Source organism: Anthonomus grandis, chromosome 13 (genome assembly GCF_022605725.1).
Source record: "Anthonomus grandis grandis chromosome 13, icAntGran1.3, whole genome shotgun sequence".
NCBI classification, from domain to species: domain Eukaryota; kingdom Metazoa; phylum Arthropoda; class Insecta; order Coleoptera; family Curculionidae; genus Anthonomus; species Anthonomus grandis.
Window position 1 is genome coordinate 9162025 of NC_065558.1, and position 17572 is coordinate 9179596.

General features: G+C 32.9%; 1 protein-coding gene across 1 annotated transcript; it reads right to left on the minus strand.

The window, feature by feature from the left end:
- Positions 1–3368: 3368 nt before the first annotated feature.
- On the minus strand, positions 3369–12822 carry LOC126744280 (akirin). The gene is made up of 4 exons (XM_050451656.1): positions 12348–12822; positions 3912–4075; positions 3691–3853; positions 3369–3632 (listed from the first exon to the last, which is right to left on the minus strand). Exons 1-4 carry the CDS (start codon positions 12562–12564, stop codon positions 3622–3624), a joined length of 555 nt encoding a protein of 184 aa, XP_050307613.1. The 5' UTR covers positions 12565–12822; the 3' UTR covers positions 3369–3621.
- Positions 12823–17572: the final 4750 nt, after the last annotated feature.

The following is a 17572-nucleotide window of genomic DNA, read 5'->3' on the forward strand; positions in this document are numbered from 1 at the left end:
AAATACAACTTTTTTGTCTCCTGAGTTTCTTACATATCTCTCTTCGTTTGCGAGATAAAAAATTAAAAGCACTTTATTGCATGCCCTCGGGAAATGACATATCATTTCATAGAGGTTCGAAGAGATTCTCAATTCTACATATAGTATCCTTGGTAACTCCTTGCAGTATGTGAATGTAGTCAAGGATTTAGGCGTGTGGTTCGATGAGCATCTGAGATTTGTTCATCACATCTCTCTCTGCAAGCCTATAGACTCCTTTATGTCTCACTGGTTAGATCTAATCTTGAATTGCTTGATTGAATCTTGAATGCTACATATAGCAACACTTGGAAATATTGAGCCTCAATCCGTTCATCACTGACCACTCACACAAAGCTTCAAGGTCTTCCTGAAGTTTGGCTATATCATTCACCTGCTTAATCTGCATGTAGAGCTTCAGGTCATCAGCAATCATACTTACAGAACTATGATTGATCACATTAACAATATCATTCACAAATAGATTGAAGAGCAGAGGGGCACAGTGAGATCCCTGAGGAACCCCTGAGACTACATTAGTAGGTGCAGAAGTTCAGCCATGCACCTTCACACTCTGAGTTCTTCCTATCAGGAAACTCTTTAGCCATTTTAAGAGGGAGTCATGAAAACCAGCACTTTTCCACTTGGCCAGCAAGAAACCAAAGTTCACCCTGTCGAAGCCCTTGGAGAAGTCGGTATAGACCGCATCAGTCTGAACCCCCCTCTCTAAAGCTCCCAACAGATCGCACTCTTATTGAACCAAACTGCTGGTTGTGGATTTTCCAGAAGAGAATCCTGACGGCTTTTCACTAATGATTCCTTTGCATTGCCATGTTAGCTGACCGCAAACCAAACTATCAAACAATTTGGCCAATGAGTTTTGAATACATACTCCACGATAATTGGCAATATCCCCCCTATTGCCAGCTTCTGGGAAGGTAGAGTCGTGTAAAGACATATTAAAGATCATCTGGAGAGGCCTACTAATTGTATAAATACAGTTCTTTAAAAAGACATTAGGTATATTACCTGGCCCACAGATAAACTTGTTAGGTAATTTCTGGATCTTAGAAAATACCTCCGAGAGAGTGAAGCGTCCAACAATAATATTCTGGGAACCAAATTCAAGAGACTCAGGAATGGGATAAGTAGAGTTGTCGTAAACTGTAGCAAAAAACTTTGCAAACAAATCAGTAATTGCTTCCCTAGACTCTGCCATTTCCTGGCCCAAAAACATCGAATTTGGAAATGCATTGCTCTTTCTTTTGTCATTGACAAACCTCCAAAAGTAACGACTATCATCCACCACTGACCTCTCTACTTTACCAATATATTCACTAAAGCAACGATTGTGTTCTACTTTCCATCGAGAAGAGTCAGGTGAGGGAGTAGACGTATATTTCCTGTGTGCAGCCTTCTTTTTTTACAAATTAAGTCTTTAAGTAAAGGACTAAACCATTTAGGAAAAGATTTAGAAAAGACCTTAGTCTCTTTTTAGGAACATACAAATCAAGTAAAATATCATTTAATTTACCCGCAGCACCATCAACATTCAACTCATCAAAATTCATACTCCAATCAATAGCCCCCAAATGAAAGTTAATAGCCCCAAAGTCGGCATTCCGAAAATCGAAATAAAATTCATCAAGCATTAGTGAAGATGAGTCAGTTTGAATATTAACATGATAAGAAACGTGATGCAAACTATTACTAAAAATGCAGTCAACAGCAGCTGAAATATTAACATTATGCAAATCAGAAAATACTAAATCTAAAAATGTGTTTCTGTTATTTGGTACGTTATTGCATTGAAACATATTATGATAAGAAAACATTTCAGTTGTTTTATATATTTAATTATAATTTGTTAGTAAGTGCAAAACTAGGTATTACATGTGTCATATTTAAATATGTTTGTATCCTAAAACATATTAAGCAATATATGTCTTTTTAAACGTCATGTTATTGTATTTAACTATCAGATTTATTACTGAATAGTAATCATAAATATATTTTAAGAAAAATTTAGATAAGATTATTAGACATTCATTAAACATATGTAAATAAGACTAAAATATTGAACTGATCAATTAACTCATTATATTGAAGTGTGATGTATAAATAGTTAGCATAATGATTTTGTAAAGATTTAAATTGAACGAAATAGTGTGGACACAAGTTCTTAGATAATTCAATGGGCACTTTACACGTGTTCTAATTAGGTACCAAGTAATAATATATAATAGAATCTTTGGTATGTAATATAGTACTTCAAAACTTACTAAATTATGTTCAAGTTCTCACTAAACAATTCATTGTAGTAAATCTGTGACGTTACTTTTATGATTTCGCATCATTTTCAATGATTAATTATTTATTTATTACAAGTCTTTAGGCTATCTTGAAAACCTTTGGACTTATTAACCAAGTCGACATCTACTTCCGGCAGAATTCAAAATATTTTAGCTGTGTATCTGACAATCACCCTACTGCCAAATTTCCCTCTCTATACTTTTCTTAAGATCCATGGTTGTAGTTCCCAGAGAACATTTTAATTTTCTCTATTATTCAATCTAGTTTACCAAGAGGTTAAAAATAATGGCTTTCTAATCAGTATATGAGGTCTTTATTATTAACAGTTATTTATTGGACATTGGCAGAGTTTACATTTAAAAAAATTAAGTAACATGATCAATTACATTATTTCAAAAAATACAAAAACACTTGATACAATTATAGTTTTAGCCTATCAGTGATAATGGAGGATAAAAACTCCACTATGGTAAACTAAAGGCTAAAAATTAAATATAAACTAAGAAAACCTTTAGGGTAGACCTCTATCCTTACCAAACCTTAACCTACTGAAAAACCACATCATGTCTTCAATTATTCAACCTAAAAGTAAGCCAAACTGAAAATATTACTCTTTCAAAAATCTTGAGGGACATATGTTCACTTAACAAATAAAACCAACAAAACTACTCTATTTTAGTGTGAAAATCTAACATATATAAACTTAAAGCTAAAAACTGGCACCCAAAAATTAACATCCAAGTCATTTTTTAGGGCTGGACAGCCTTAACTTGCCATGCCAAAATAAAAGGCACCACTCGCTAAATAATCTTATTTTATTTTTAGATTACTTGATACACTATTAAAGGAGTAATATAAAAATTTAATATTAATAAAAGTATGTATGCATGTCTTAAAAAATAGCAGGTTTTTCTTCAGAATCCTTAAACTTACTTCCTATGCCAGAAATTTACTTTTGCACTGCCTTGGTGTTCAAGAAATATTACATATCAACACAAACCATGCCCCACACCAACAGAAAAAAAAAGAAAACCATATTTACAATAAAAAATAACAAATATATTATATGGTCAATTCCTAAGAATATAACAAAATTAGCAGTGGATTATATTATAATACAAAATGCCTGTAGTAAAGAGTATATTGTTATAAATCTAAGGCATTTTCATATATGACCTTATTTGTCCATATTATCCTGTTTTTTTAATGTAAAAACTGTCATATAATACAAAAAAGTAGGCTAGAGCACACAGTTTGTGCAGCAGATTGATAGGATTTGCTTCAAACGACTTATGACAAATCTGCAAAACAAATATTATTTTAGTACACATTACACAAAGAAAGTATAAATATACTTACAACTAGGGGCAGTTTGGCTATTGTAATGTCTCTGCATCTGATCATAAGTAAACTTGACAAAAGTATCATATTGCTCAGCGAGTTTTGTGCTTAAAACGTTGTCGTATTCTTCTCTTATCTCAGACTCACGTTCTCTAAGCATTTTTTCACAAATCATTCCAACCTGATAAAACAAGATTAAAATAATAGAATTAGTTAAGCAAAAAAGTCAAAGACTGTACCTGTTTAAAAGTGAAGACTGGTTTGTCCAGATGGGAAGGAGACATGTCTCCACAACCTTCATTTCCACTGCTGTCGGAATTTTCCATCATCATCATATTATGTTGCATTTGCCTACGTTTTTGGAATCTTTTAAGTTCAGCTTTGAGACTTTCAGCCATGTATTCTGGAAAAATATAAGAAGTTATCAGGCTGCCTAATTTTCTCAATTACTTACAGTATGATTCAGTATTTGTTATAGAAAGTTAAAAAAAAAATGCAAGAACATCCAATTTAGCAGGAAAAATTATGAATTTTTACCATCTTTATAAATCTAAATTACAGAGTCAGTGGATAGAATGCATGATTTTAGTGTTATAATCCAAAATATTATTTCTGGATCATATTACTCACTGTCACAATAAGGCATTGAATTGAAATGTTGGGATTCATACAAAAAACACTAAGGACTTTAATAATCTATTGGTGTTTAAAACTCTGTATGTTTCCTTAGTAAAATCCTATTTAAATTTTAACTGTCTTGTGTGGTCACCATATTAATTCCTTACAATTGGTTCAACATAAGTTCTTAAGATATGTGGGTAATAAGCTCAATATTTTCATGGATGTGCTTGTCTACATACAATGACATCTGAATCTTTAAATGTTGAGTGTTGGACGTAAAACTTAGGAGCATTTATCCCAAAATTGCAGGAACAGGTATGACCTTAGGGATAGTTTTATAAGTCAGGAATATGGGAAAACTCTTTTGATAAATCCAAGCAACTTATTAGCTCTATTTATAGTATGTTCAAAAAGTTGGAAGAAAGTAGGACTTGGGTCCAAAAATGCATCCAAAGCCTTGAAGTCAAGGTGCTTCAAGGGGATACCATTAATAACACTCTGTTTACATTTCTCTGAAGTACTAACTGATCCTGAGAGGAGAATCAGTTAGAAAGAGAAATGCATCATAGAGAAATCTGTGATTTTTCTATGATTTCTTTCATTTTTTCAATTAAATATGAATTTTTTCCCTTTTTAAAAGTTATTTCATTGTGCAAATATCAGTAGTATTACCTTCAATACCAACCTTTGATCAATCCTGTTCAGGGTGATTGACTAATTTATGACTCAATGATATCTATTACATTAATAAAAAAAACTCCTTGGATGAGCCATTTTCCTATACTCCCATTTAATTATAATAAATATTATAAATATTCAATTCAGTGTTTGTACTGCAAAAGCATGCCATAAGATATTTGTCTCTGATTAACCATAGAAAATCTTTTAAGCTATATTTTACCAGTTTACAAATATTAACACTATCAATCAATTTTTATACATGAGACTGCTTTTTTAATATATAAAAAGTATTCTTTAATCATTCATTCAATAAATGCAAATTCCACCCATTCATCATTTACTATAAAATTGCTCATACCCACAATGTTTTTAACACAAAACTCTATTATGTACCAGTAAGAAGGTGTTTAATCATTCCACTGTTGCTTAGGATAGGAGTTAAGAAATTGATGTTGGAAAAAGCTTACTACAGCACTGATGAATACTTTCTAGACAAATTTTAGCCTGTCTTATTATTTTATTATTGCATAAGTTTAGTTTTATTTTAATGCTTTTTTACTGAAGATGTGGATCTAAGTATATTAAATTTATTTGGTATCTAGATAATTTTTTTTCTTTTTTGCGTGTATCTTTGTTGTTTTCTTTTATTCATTAACATTCTGTGGTTCTAAACAATAAAGCTTAGATTGACTTAAATAATATATTAATAACAAAGCATATTAAAAGAGAACAACACAAAGTCTTGGCCTTAACAAAATGATATTTTTGTATCAAGGTCTCTTTGGGAATATGGATGATATGGATGGATTCTTTCAAAAGGATATGTCAGTCTTATAATATCTTGTCTATACATCTTGTATGATTATTTTAACTTAGTAACTATTGTAATGATGCCTAAATGTAACTTCTGAAAACATATCAAAATTATTTGTAACAAGAGTTCTGCTCTTTTTGTTAAACATTTTTATCCTGTTTATAGACCTAATGTCATTGAGTATCTCATTTTAAAATTTAGGAGCTAAATAATCTACAAATTTTAAATACTTGGTTTCCTTGGTATTAGGCATTACTAAATGTTGGTTTACATTTGCTTGATGGTTTAAGAATATTTAAATTTTTATTTCTGTGAAAGTATAAACAGACCCTGTGCACATATAGACATTCAATCTTACAAATTTCTGCATTATACAGGGTGTTGCACTGCCAGGTGGGATATATGGAAATCCCATGTAATTTTTAATAGGGTCAAATATTGGCTCCCCTAATTATTTTAGAAAAAAAAATTTATTAAAATAATTTAAAGAGCACCAAAATCTGCAACCAACAAAATACCTTTAATTATTTTTGGTTTGTTGGTTTAAGAGTAACAGCCAAAAATTTGTCTTTTTTTATTGCCTTGTATTCACAGGTATGTCAACCAAAATTTATTACCTTGACTGCTGATGGACATCAAATAATTGGTCAGAATAAGTTCACTGCATTAAAAAACTTAGCTATGAGTTACACTACTAACGAAAAAGTACTAATGGTTAAATGGTTTTACCAAGACAATAGTTACCGAGAAATTTCAGACTTGTTTGCTGCTTTTTTTTCCGAATAGGCCAATACCAGTAAAATCAACAGTTAATAGAACTGTTACAAAATTTGAGCAAAAGGGCACTGTAATAAATAATTGGAAATGTGTATCTTGCAGATTTATGTTAGAGATACACTACCGGACAAAAGTGGAGAAACAAAGTGTCTTTTGTATTTATTTTTATATTAGTGTATTTGATCATTAATATATTTTTTTTAAATATAATTTTGTTTCTAGTCTTCAGTACCTCAATAAAAAATTGTGGAGAAACACTATTTTTATTTATTTTTTATACACAATGTATTAGTTAGTTGTACAAATACAAAGACTAATAATGTGTAGCAAAACCCTTATTTTTTATAACTTCAGCACACCGACTTCGCATAGAGTTCATTAGGCTGTCAATATAATCTGCTGAAATGGAATTCCACTTCTCTTGAACAGCTGTGAACAAATCATCCTGGTTTCTAAATTTATCTTTATTTTTTTGTCTGATTTTCCTATCTAAATGGTCCCATAGGTTTTCTATCGGGTTTAGATCCAGACTTTGGGCAGGCCATTTCATAAGGGGCACATTGTTGTCTTCAAACCATTTCTTTACTACTTTTGCGGTATGCTTCGGATCGTTATCCTGCTGAAACGACCATCGAAGCGGCATATTTTCTTCTGCGTATGGAAGCATATGATCCTGAAGAATTCTTAAAAATTGAAATCTGTCCATTTTTCCTTCAACTTTTCTTAATGGTCCTACTCCTGATGCAGAAAAGCAACCCCAAACCATGATATTGCCTCCTCCATGTTTCACAGTTGCCCTGATGTACTTTGGATTAAGTCTAGTATTGGCAGGACGACGAACCCATTTCATTCCATCAGATCCGAATAGGCAGAACTTACTTTCATCAGAAAATAGAACTGTTTTTACTTTGGATTAAGCCTAGTATTGGCAGGACGACGAACCCATTTCATTCCATCAGATCCGAATAGACAGAACTTGCTTTCATCAGAAAATAGAACCGTTTTCCACTTTTGGGTTGTCCAATCAAGATGTTCCTGTGCAAATTGGAGTCAAATTCAGTCAAACGACGACGAATAGTACGCACAGATACCGAAACCCCAGGTATTTCATTATAAATTTCTGTGGCGGGTATAATGGCATGTTCTGTTGCCAACATTTTTATTTTTCTCTCAATAATTTTATTCGTTTACCTTGGCCGTCCATACCTTGGACGGAGTCACACTATTATATTTTTTAAAAGCAGCAATAGTTTTTGAAACTACAGATCTATTACGATTAATTTGCTTAGCAATTTCACTTTGTTTTACACCAGCTTGAAATTTTGAAACAATTAATTTTCGGAGATCAATACTCAGATCTATTCCGCGAGGCATTTTGCACAAATCTTATATAACAGTTTAACACTCAACGTTAAGATCAAACTAATGATAAATAATCACTTTAAATACCAAATAAGATTTGTTTGGAATGTTTATTCACTTTTGTCCCCATAAAATAGCATAAATAATTTTTTGATCAACTGATAAGGTAAATACAAACAAGAAGGATGTGTTTTTATGCTGCAATAATAGAGCTAAATATTTTCTACTAAAAATGTAAAATAATATCTTGTATGTTAAGATGTTATTGTTAAATTTGTAAATGTTTCTTCACTTTTGGCCTGTAGTGTATGTTGAATACAATACTCTTCAGCAGTTCTCTGAGACAGGGGTAGGCTATTTATAATGTTGTATGCAATTTCAGTAAAAAAAGTATTAAAAACTTCAGGAGATAATTGTGTTTCTGTCTGTTTTTAACTTTTTAATAATTGGAGTTTACACATACTACATCCAAGACAGCCTTTGGATTGTAATTTTGAGGTAATTATCGTAGGTGTCTGATTTTGCTTTCTTTAGACTTTTATGGTATGAGCGCCTTAATTGTGTTTTTATGTCATTTAGCAAATTACAATTATTTTGATTTGCTAGCTCTGATGCACGGTTTAAAACCTCCCTTTGGTTTCCTAATTCATCATTAAACCAATTAAGATTCAATTGTAAACACTTGTGCTTTATCTTCAGTTGATGTGCTATTGCAATTCAAGAAATCCCAATTTGTATTGCTTACAAGAATATAAAGACAAAGAGCAAGTTAAGGCCATTTCTTGTATATGGTTATATTGTTTTTCTAGATGCCTTTTCTTTTGAAAGATTGTTGGGAAAATCAATTATCACTGCACTGTGTTCTTGAATATTGAAGTTATAAATAATAAGTTATAATAATCAGCTGCAAAATGCTCCCGCTAATGGTTTAAATTTAAACATTACTAAGATCTTAACATATGATATATTTGAAGGTATTAGCTCTCTCCCTAACAAGATTACTGCAGGCCCAGATGGGATTCCGAATTTTCTCTTGAGGAAGTGTGTATGTACTCTTGCCATTCCTTTATCTTTGCTATTTAATGCTTCCTTACAAACATCCACATTTCCAATTGCCTGGAGGGAAAGTTTTATTGTGCCGTTGTTTAAAGCTGGCCGTCGGGATGTCATAGATAATTATAGAAGTATTTGCATTCAATCTTCAATACCTAAACTTTTTGATAGCCTCATAGCTAATCAACTTTCTTGGTTATGCAAAGGCTTAATATCAGATTCACAGCATGGGTTTTGCAAGAATAAGTCTACTGCCACTAACTTGATCTGTTACCAATCTGATCTTATGAGTAAATTAGAGGATCATAAACAAATTGATTCTATATACACCGATTTTAGTAAGGCGTTTGATCGTATTGATCATCAAATTCTTCTGTCAAAACTGATCTCCGTAGGGTTTCATGTTGATTTTGTGAGTTGGATTAAGAATTCTTTAACTGGCCGTATTCAAAGGGTCAGGGTAGGTGGACATTTTTCTGATCCTATCAGCGTAACATCAGGTCTCCCTCAGGGAGGGCATACATCACCCTTATTATTTAATTTATTTATTAATGATATAGTTAACTGTTTCCTGTATAGTCAGTGTTTGATGTTTGCAGACGACTTAAAATTTTGGAGGGTGGTTGGTAGTATTGTGGATCAAGATTTACTACAAGCAGATATGGATCGCCTAAATAATTGGTGTGAACAAAACAATCTTCATTTAAATGCTAGGAAATGTTGTGTTATTAGTTTCACTCGCAGGATCAACTGGTTTCAATCCAACTACTTCATTAATAATGAGCCACTGAATTATGTTGCATCTATTAGGGATTTAGGAGTTATTTTTGATGAGAAACTCACATTTATTGATCATATTAATTCAATTTCTATAAAAGCATCAAAATTGCTAGGGTTTGTTATGAGAAACTGTTCATATTTCTCAGTCTCTTCAACAAGAAGGGTTTATTGCTCCCTAGTAAGAACTATATTGGAGTACTGCTCTGTAGTTTGGTCTCCATACCACCAGATTCATATCGATGCTTTAGAAAGAGTTCAACATAAATTCCTGAGATATTGTGCTCATAGAACTTTAACTGTCATTGAGAACCATGACTATTCTTATATTGAAAGTCAATTATCTATTCCGACACTGTCGCAACGCCGTAATATTTCTGGTGCTAGTTTTATATATAAGATCGTTAATAGGCTTATTGATTGCCCTGATCTGTTGGGTCGCATACGATTTAATGTTCCTCATCACGGGTTGCGCCATAATGTAACCTTTAACATTCCAATCCACAGAACATCCTATGGAATTAACAATCCTATGGATAGGTATATGAATTTGTTAAACAATTCGAATATTGATGTGTTTAACATAAGTTCCTTAATGCATCTAAAGAGGTCACTTACTTCATAATTGTGCATAAAGTTTTGTATTTACATTCTTGCATATAAATTATTAAGGTTGTTTCTAGTATATGTAGTATAGGTGTTTTTTACTTTAGTATTAATTTTTTAAGTAGGTTTAGATTATGAAAGTTGTTTATGTAAATATTATTGCTTTGTAAAATTTACAGTTAATGGGGTTTTCCCGTATTATGAATAAATAAATAAATAAAATAAATAAATAGATGCTCTGGAGCACACCAAGTTTGAAAATATATTGTCAATGAATGAGGTGCCATGAGTTGGTAGAAATTTTTTTTGTGAAAGACTGTATGTCAGAATCAGATCTATAATTTTATTACTTTTATTATCACCTAGAATAAAATTTATGTTAAAACCTTATTTATAATGAGGTTAAAATTTGTAATGTTTAAATAAGGACATAAACTGATCAAAATTACCAGACGGAGGTCTATAGCAGATTAAAATTACAAGTTTAAGCCTGTCAGATTTCACAGCACAGACTTCACATGCATTTCAAACAACAAATTACAGATATCACACTGAGGTATGAAATCTTTTTCATGTTTATTTTTTGCTAAGATTGCCAATCCACCATGTATATGAATGAGTACATCTACAAAAGTGTGAGAGACACATCCTTTCCGCATACTGTTTGTTGATTTTTTTACTTCATCATTCCGTTTACATGTGGGACACAAAACCAGACCTTTGCTTCCACTGGTAATGTATAGTCCCAGGATTCTTAGTGCACAAGACTGATGATACACAATTTTACAGTTTGGGATTATATTTATTTATTTATTTTTATTTAATTCATTTATTGTCTAACAGGAAAATCCCAATGCAAAAGACAATTATAAGTAATATAGTAACAAAAAAAATACAACTCAACTAACAAACTTAAACAAACTATGCATATAACAAGAGTAAACACACCCAAAAGCAATTATGAGTATTAAAATAGAAAGAAAAAAATTGACCCAAAGCACCCAAATAGCAGCCCACCTAATACTGATCAAATCAAGAATTTTAATGAATTAACTGTAATCAATTGAGAACAAATAATTTATGCTGCAGAAGATAATGCTTGCATCACCTTTTTTTAAAAGCAGCTGTAGAGCATTAAAAAGGTCAATATTATTCTCACTATTTAGTGTGTTAAACCATGAACAGGCTCAGTATAAAGGAGCATTTCTGCTTAAGTTGGTACGGGTATTTTCAAGATAAAATTGAACTGACCTTGTGCATAGGAGGTACAAAAAATGTAATTCACCCAAAAGGTCGGGAGCATCAATTTTATTGCAGCAGAATTTAAATAGAAAAAGTTGGCTGCTTAGTATGACACAACGTTTAAGGGATAAAAACCATCAGCTTTGATGCTTTAAAAATTTATGTTGTACATACTCGAGCCTGTCAATGTGTACCTCATAGTTAGGGAACCATACCATTGCAGCATAAAGCAATTTAGGTTTTATCAAGCTATTATATAAAGCAATAAGACTTTCCAAATTCAGAAAATCTTTTTTGTGGACCTAATGATAAAACCAAGAGTTTTTAATGATGCTTTTACAACTTCATCTATGTGTTTACTGAATGTGAGTCTGTTGTCAATGGCCCTTACTTCTTCTAATTACGATAGACATGCAATATATCTTCGGAAGAGATAAGCAAGGCCTTGAAACACTGATTTTTTGCTGTTAAGTTCCTGTTGCAAAGCTTACAAGGCACCAATAAAATTAATATTCATATTACAAATACTGCAAGCTATAAAACTGAAAAAATAAAATTATTCACACAATAAAACATTCCATTCAACCATTTTGGGCACCTTTTTATTATCAGCTGTTGACAGATGTCACAGTTTATAAACAAACAAAAAAAATAATGAGCTTAATATTTATTTAATTAGTATGGGGGGGTCCATTAGATGACTTATTAACAGGAAAAAAAAGAAAAACAGTTAAAAACTTACCTGGCGTCAGCTTTTGGGCCATAACGTCCGGAAAAACGGACGGTTGTTGTGGTTGAGAGCTGCTGCTGCACATGGGACTGTTGGTGGGGCTGCTCGAGGACGATCGTTCGCCGCGCTGCGTGGGGCTGGTGCAAAAGGGGGCGCAGCGCCTCCTTTTGGCCGGCCTCCCCAAAACGTAGTCCCAATCCAGCGATCTCTTCAAAGTTGCACACGCCATTTTTAGTCGGGGTCGTTAACGGTCACTCCACAGGATATCCGAACCGATATTAATACCTTGTTACCTCCAAGTGTGGGAATTTCTGTTCTACCGCTCTACCGGTACGATCGTAAACGTTAACAGACGGTTTATCGGTGGTTTATTTGCAAGTAATGCTCTTTCTCAATCGGTTTTTGTCTGTTAGTTCGGAATCCAATATGGCGAAAGGAAATTGGAGAACTCTGACAAATCCCGGAATGACACAAACAAAAGTCTGACATTTTTCACGATGGAACGGCTCGAGGTAGGCCGTGTAATGCGCACGCGTAAACGTGACGTTTGCGCAATAGTCTGGTTGGTTTGGGTTGCTACTGGACCTCGTGACAAAAAATTAGTAGTAATGTGTTGGAATATTAGAAGATGCATATGTTTTAACCATCGAAATAGAGAAAGGGTAGAATGGGCCAAGACCTGCGCCGATTGTCTAATGACCATGGCGGCCATTTGTATGGGCTAGTGCTGGGACATCGATGGTCAAAATTAAAACTTAGTCTGGGTCTGGGTAGTGTTTATAAATAAAACATCGATCAAGAAGATCGAGGATTCAAAAAATCGATAAACATCGCCCAGCACCAGTATGGTCTTCTTTCGCGAGAATATAGCCGCATTGCATGTGTGGCCCCCTATATATCCGCCTAAAATTGGATGCGCAGTGGTCTATGCATATTCTACCTTCATCATATTTCTAAGGTTTTGACCCTTAACATAGATATAAACTTAGACGAGATAAAAAGAGTTTATCTCGTCTAAGGGTATACACGTTATCTAAGCCGCTGTTTGACAGCTCCCCAAAAAGTGTTTTCGAAATAGTTGACACGTTTAGCCATAGAACACAAATATATAGAGAAGTGCGGGTTGCCGTGTTACCGCAAAGAAATTTTGGCCCTCTACTTAAGGTGCCATAATTCGAACTAATTTTGACATTTCTGACCCATAACTATTGGCAGCCCCTCTAACCAATCAAGTTTGAAAGAAGACGTGGTCAAATCCGGCAGCAAATTTGAATATAGCGCGGGAAATTCGAATTCTAAGACGGGCCCAACTTTAGAAAACTATTAAATGTCACAACCTGCGGGTACTCCACGCGGTTAAAACAGATTATCATCAATACTTGTTCTTACACATTTCTTTTTTATATTTCGTATGTTACAACAAAAATAATAGTGACTTGGGTTGATAATGGGACAAAGATCCAATTTCTCAATCAACGGTGCAATTTAATGTGGTTTTCTAAATTGGGCAAATATGTATAGAAGATAACCTGGAAGTTTTACTTTTAAAATCAAAAGAATTAAAATACCGTCATACCATTAAACAACTTTTTCTACTTCAAAAAATGTCCTCGATACACATATGTCATTTACAATAAATTATATTTCTTCAGCAATAATGTCCATTTAAATTACACGTAAAAAAATAAAACACAACTATAATTTTATGTACACAAAAATATATTATTTAACCATCATCTGGAAAATAAAAATACAAGATTTCAAGTATCCTAATATAATATATAATTAACATTGTTAATTTATAATACAATACAAATTGTAATCAAGGGCGTCGCCAGAGAGGCCTAGAGGTTAACGCTAAACCAGTCATCCGGCTAATTGAACAGCTCTCAGTTGGCATAAGATATTTTGATGAGGAAACCAACAACATTGAAGAAGTATTCCTCGGATTTGCTGAGCTTACAGCCTTGGACGCTAAATCGATTGCCACGGCAATAAACGAATTCCTGACGAAAGAGGATCTCGATCCAGATAAATGCGTTGGTTTGGGATTCGATGGTTGTTCCACGATGTCTGGAAAAGAAGGTGGCGTTCAGGCTATTTTGCGTAAAAAATACAAGAAAGCACTATTTTTTCATTGCTCGTCACATAAACTCAACCTGGTAATCAATGATCTGAATGTTCTGCCGGAGATCCGAAATACAGTTGGGGCCATCAAAGATATAATTACATTTTTTCGTGAATCGGTTCTAAGAAGAAAATTAATACCCAATATTCCCAAGCTGTGCGAAACAAGGTGGAGCGAGAAATACAAGAGCATCAGAGTTTTTAAAGAGAATTTTTGTGATATAATGGAGGCACTAGAAACATGGGCAAGGAAACATGCATATCAGCTCCAAGCTGCAGCTTTCAAAGTTTCGTTTATTTTTAGCCTTGGATTGATAGCTAAATATTCCGCTCTTTTAGAACCAACAGTAAACGTGCTCCAATCAGTCTCCTTGGATGCAGTTCAGGCATCACAGCATACTGGTCGTATTTTAAAACTGATCAAAAACCACCGTGAGAATCCCGAGAAAATAACAGAAGAAATTTTCAAAGATGCTTCTGTTATTGCGGAAAAAATTGGATTGGATGTGAAATCAATACCACGTACTGCTGAAAGATAACAACACCGTAGCAACCACCCATCAAAAAGCCCCTCAGAATTTTGGCGCAGGTCCATAACAATTCCTTATTTGGACTCAATTATAAATTCCCTAGAAATAAGGTTTTCTGAAGAAAATAGACCATCATTTACTTTGTCAAAACTACATCCTGCGCAAATGAAAAACATTTCTTTGGAAGAACTTGAAGAGGCTTGCGAGGAATTTAAAAATGTTTACGCTGTTACAAATATCCAAAATGAGATAGAGCTTTGGAAAAAAATATGGGAGGAAAAACCAGAATCGGTCAAAATGAGTGTTGTGGACATCCTCAAGGAAACTGATGATTTCTTTCCTGAAATTAAGAAGGCTTTACAGATCCTTGTTGAGGTAATGTACGACTTGTACAGCAGAAAGGTCATTTAGTAGCCTTAGGAGAATCAAAACCTGGTTGAGGAGCACCATGGCTGAAACTCGACTCAATGGCCTCGCTATGATGAGTGTACACAGGCAACACATTTTTAAAAACTTGGACGATTTTGTTAACAAAGTGACTAACGAATTCAACGCAAAGAACCCTAGAAGATTATGTTTCAATTGATTTTCATGTAAATATTTTGTTCGGTTTTTATTTTTTTTTAATTAAAATTTTTGTTTTTTGTCTTTAGTTCTTTCATGCTGCCCCTCCCTAGCTTACCGGCTGGCGACGCCCTTGATTGTAATATAATAATATAGTCTGGGACATGTTCTGTTTGCAGTTTGTGTACCAAAAACTGTTATATAATAAAAAAAGTTTGCAAAAAAGGAAATTTGTCTAATTAAACTTCTAAATAGAACAAAGAGTATGAAAAATCCAAAATTCTATTTAAATTATAATATCCCAGATATCATTACGACAAGAACTGCAATTAAAAAGCTAATTGTATCATATTTAAATTTTATTTCCTTAGTTAAATATAGAAAAAGTATTAAGCGAAATGTAGCTTAATAATATAAAATAAAAATAAGAATATATAAAATAAAACCTAAAATTCTCTAAAAAATAAACATATAGAATAGCAAATTGTTTTACTAATGCAGAAAAACAAAGTTTATTTCAATAATTACCATAAAAATAAATCTATATAAGAACTATATTATGTATGTAACTGACATAAAGTCTACATAAAATAATATTGTTTATTTTTTCAGTACAAAGCATATTATACATACATAAAGTTCTCCAGCTGAAGAAAAGTCATATTCACAGTTCAGAAAAGACAAAATACAACCATTATTAAAACATCTTACATCAAAATGATACATAAATATACATATATATCTTACATACATATAAATTATTTAAAGTTCCAATTTACAAATACAACGAAGTATCTAGTTCCAGATAATTGTCCACCAATATATCAGTTTGTTGAGGTGGAATGAGGTTGAGGTGGTTATCAATAGTATTTTGGACTGCTTGTTCTTACAGAGTAACTTGGACCTAATTAGGGCGTGGTGCAGTCGAAATCAGTTATGTCTTAATATCTCGAAATGCTGTGTGATCTCCTTTCACCGAACCAAGGATCCTGTTTTGTTTAATTACAATATAGACAATCAAATCCTCTGTAGAAGTACTTCTATTAAAGATCTAGGGATTCTATTCGACGATAGGCTCACATTTGTGCCACATATTGAAGAGACAGTGACCTCCTCGTTGAAACTTCTGGGTTTTGTCATTTAAAATAGCCAACTCTTTAACAACTCAAACTCAATAAAACTATTGTACTTTTCCTTTGTTAGATCAAGACTGGAATACGGTTCCTTGGTGTGGTGTCCTTTCTATGAATGCCATGTTGGCTACATCGAGAGTGTTCAGAGAAGGGTTTTAAAGTTTCTTATGTTTCGTGAGGATGGAATATATCCTGTTAGGGGACATGATCATGATCTGTATCATGTCATTTTGTAACATTCTTATGGAGTTGGTCAATAATCAAATAAATTCTCCTCTTCTCTTAAACGATATTCTATTTCATGTACCACGATTTGCTTCTAGAGCAAATATCACTTTTGCTTTAGATCGCGCCAGAACTAACATTAGGTTTCAGGATCCCGTATATCAAATGTGCAGAATTTTTAATTCAGTATCATCAACCTGTGACATATTTGTATGCTCCATAAAGGATCTAGTTTTGTCTCTGACAAACCAACAGCAACAGTTACCATAATTCCTTTTCTCTTCCTTTTTTCCCTTGTCACATTCTAATGTTAATTTACATCTCCTTTAATTTTGATATATACATGCTGTTACTATAGCAATTTAAGTTTTCCTTATTTTTGTTTCTTTTTGTTATTTAATTTATAGTAATTTAATACTTGTTTACACTTATATGGAAATAAACTGCTAAATAAATATACAAACAATTGCTACTGAAAATGTTTTGTAAAAAATGTATCGAGAGAGTAGCAGCTTTTCTTGAACAGGAAAATTTTAAAAAAATACAAAGCGAAACAAGAAAACGCATCGAGGCAGAGGGTTATCTTTTTGAACACTTATAATAAAGATTAAATAATGTATATTTTTAATATGGGTATCAAGATCGTATAGTAGTATAC

Coding starts and splice junctions, on each gene's coding strand:
- LOC126744280 (XM_050451656.1), bottom strand. CDS start 12,564: ATGGCGTGTGCAACTTTGAAGAGATCGCTGGATTGGGACTACGTTTTG. Junction 4,076..12,347: donor GGCCCAAAAGCTGACGCCAG/GTAAGTTTTTAA, acceptor ATATTTTTCCAG/AATACATGGCTGAAAGTCTC. Junction 3,854..3,911: donor CAGTCTTCACTTTTAAACAG/GTACAGTCTTTG, acceptor TTGTTTTATCAG/GTTGGAATGATTTGTGAAAA.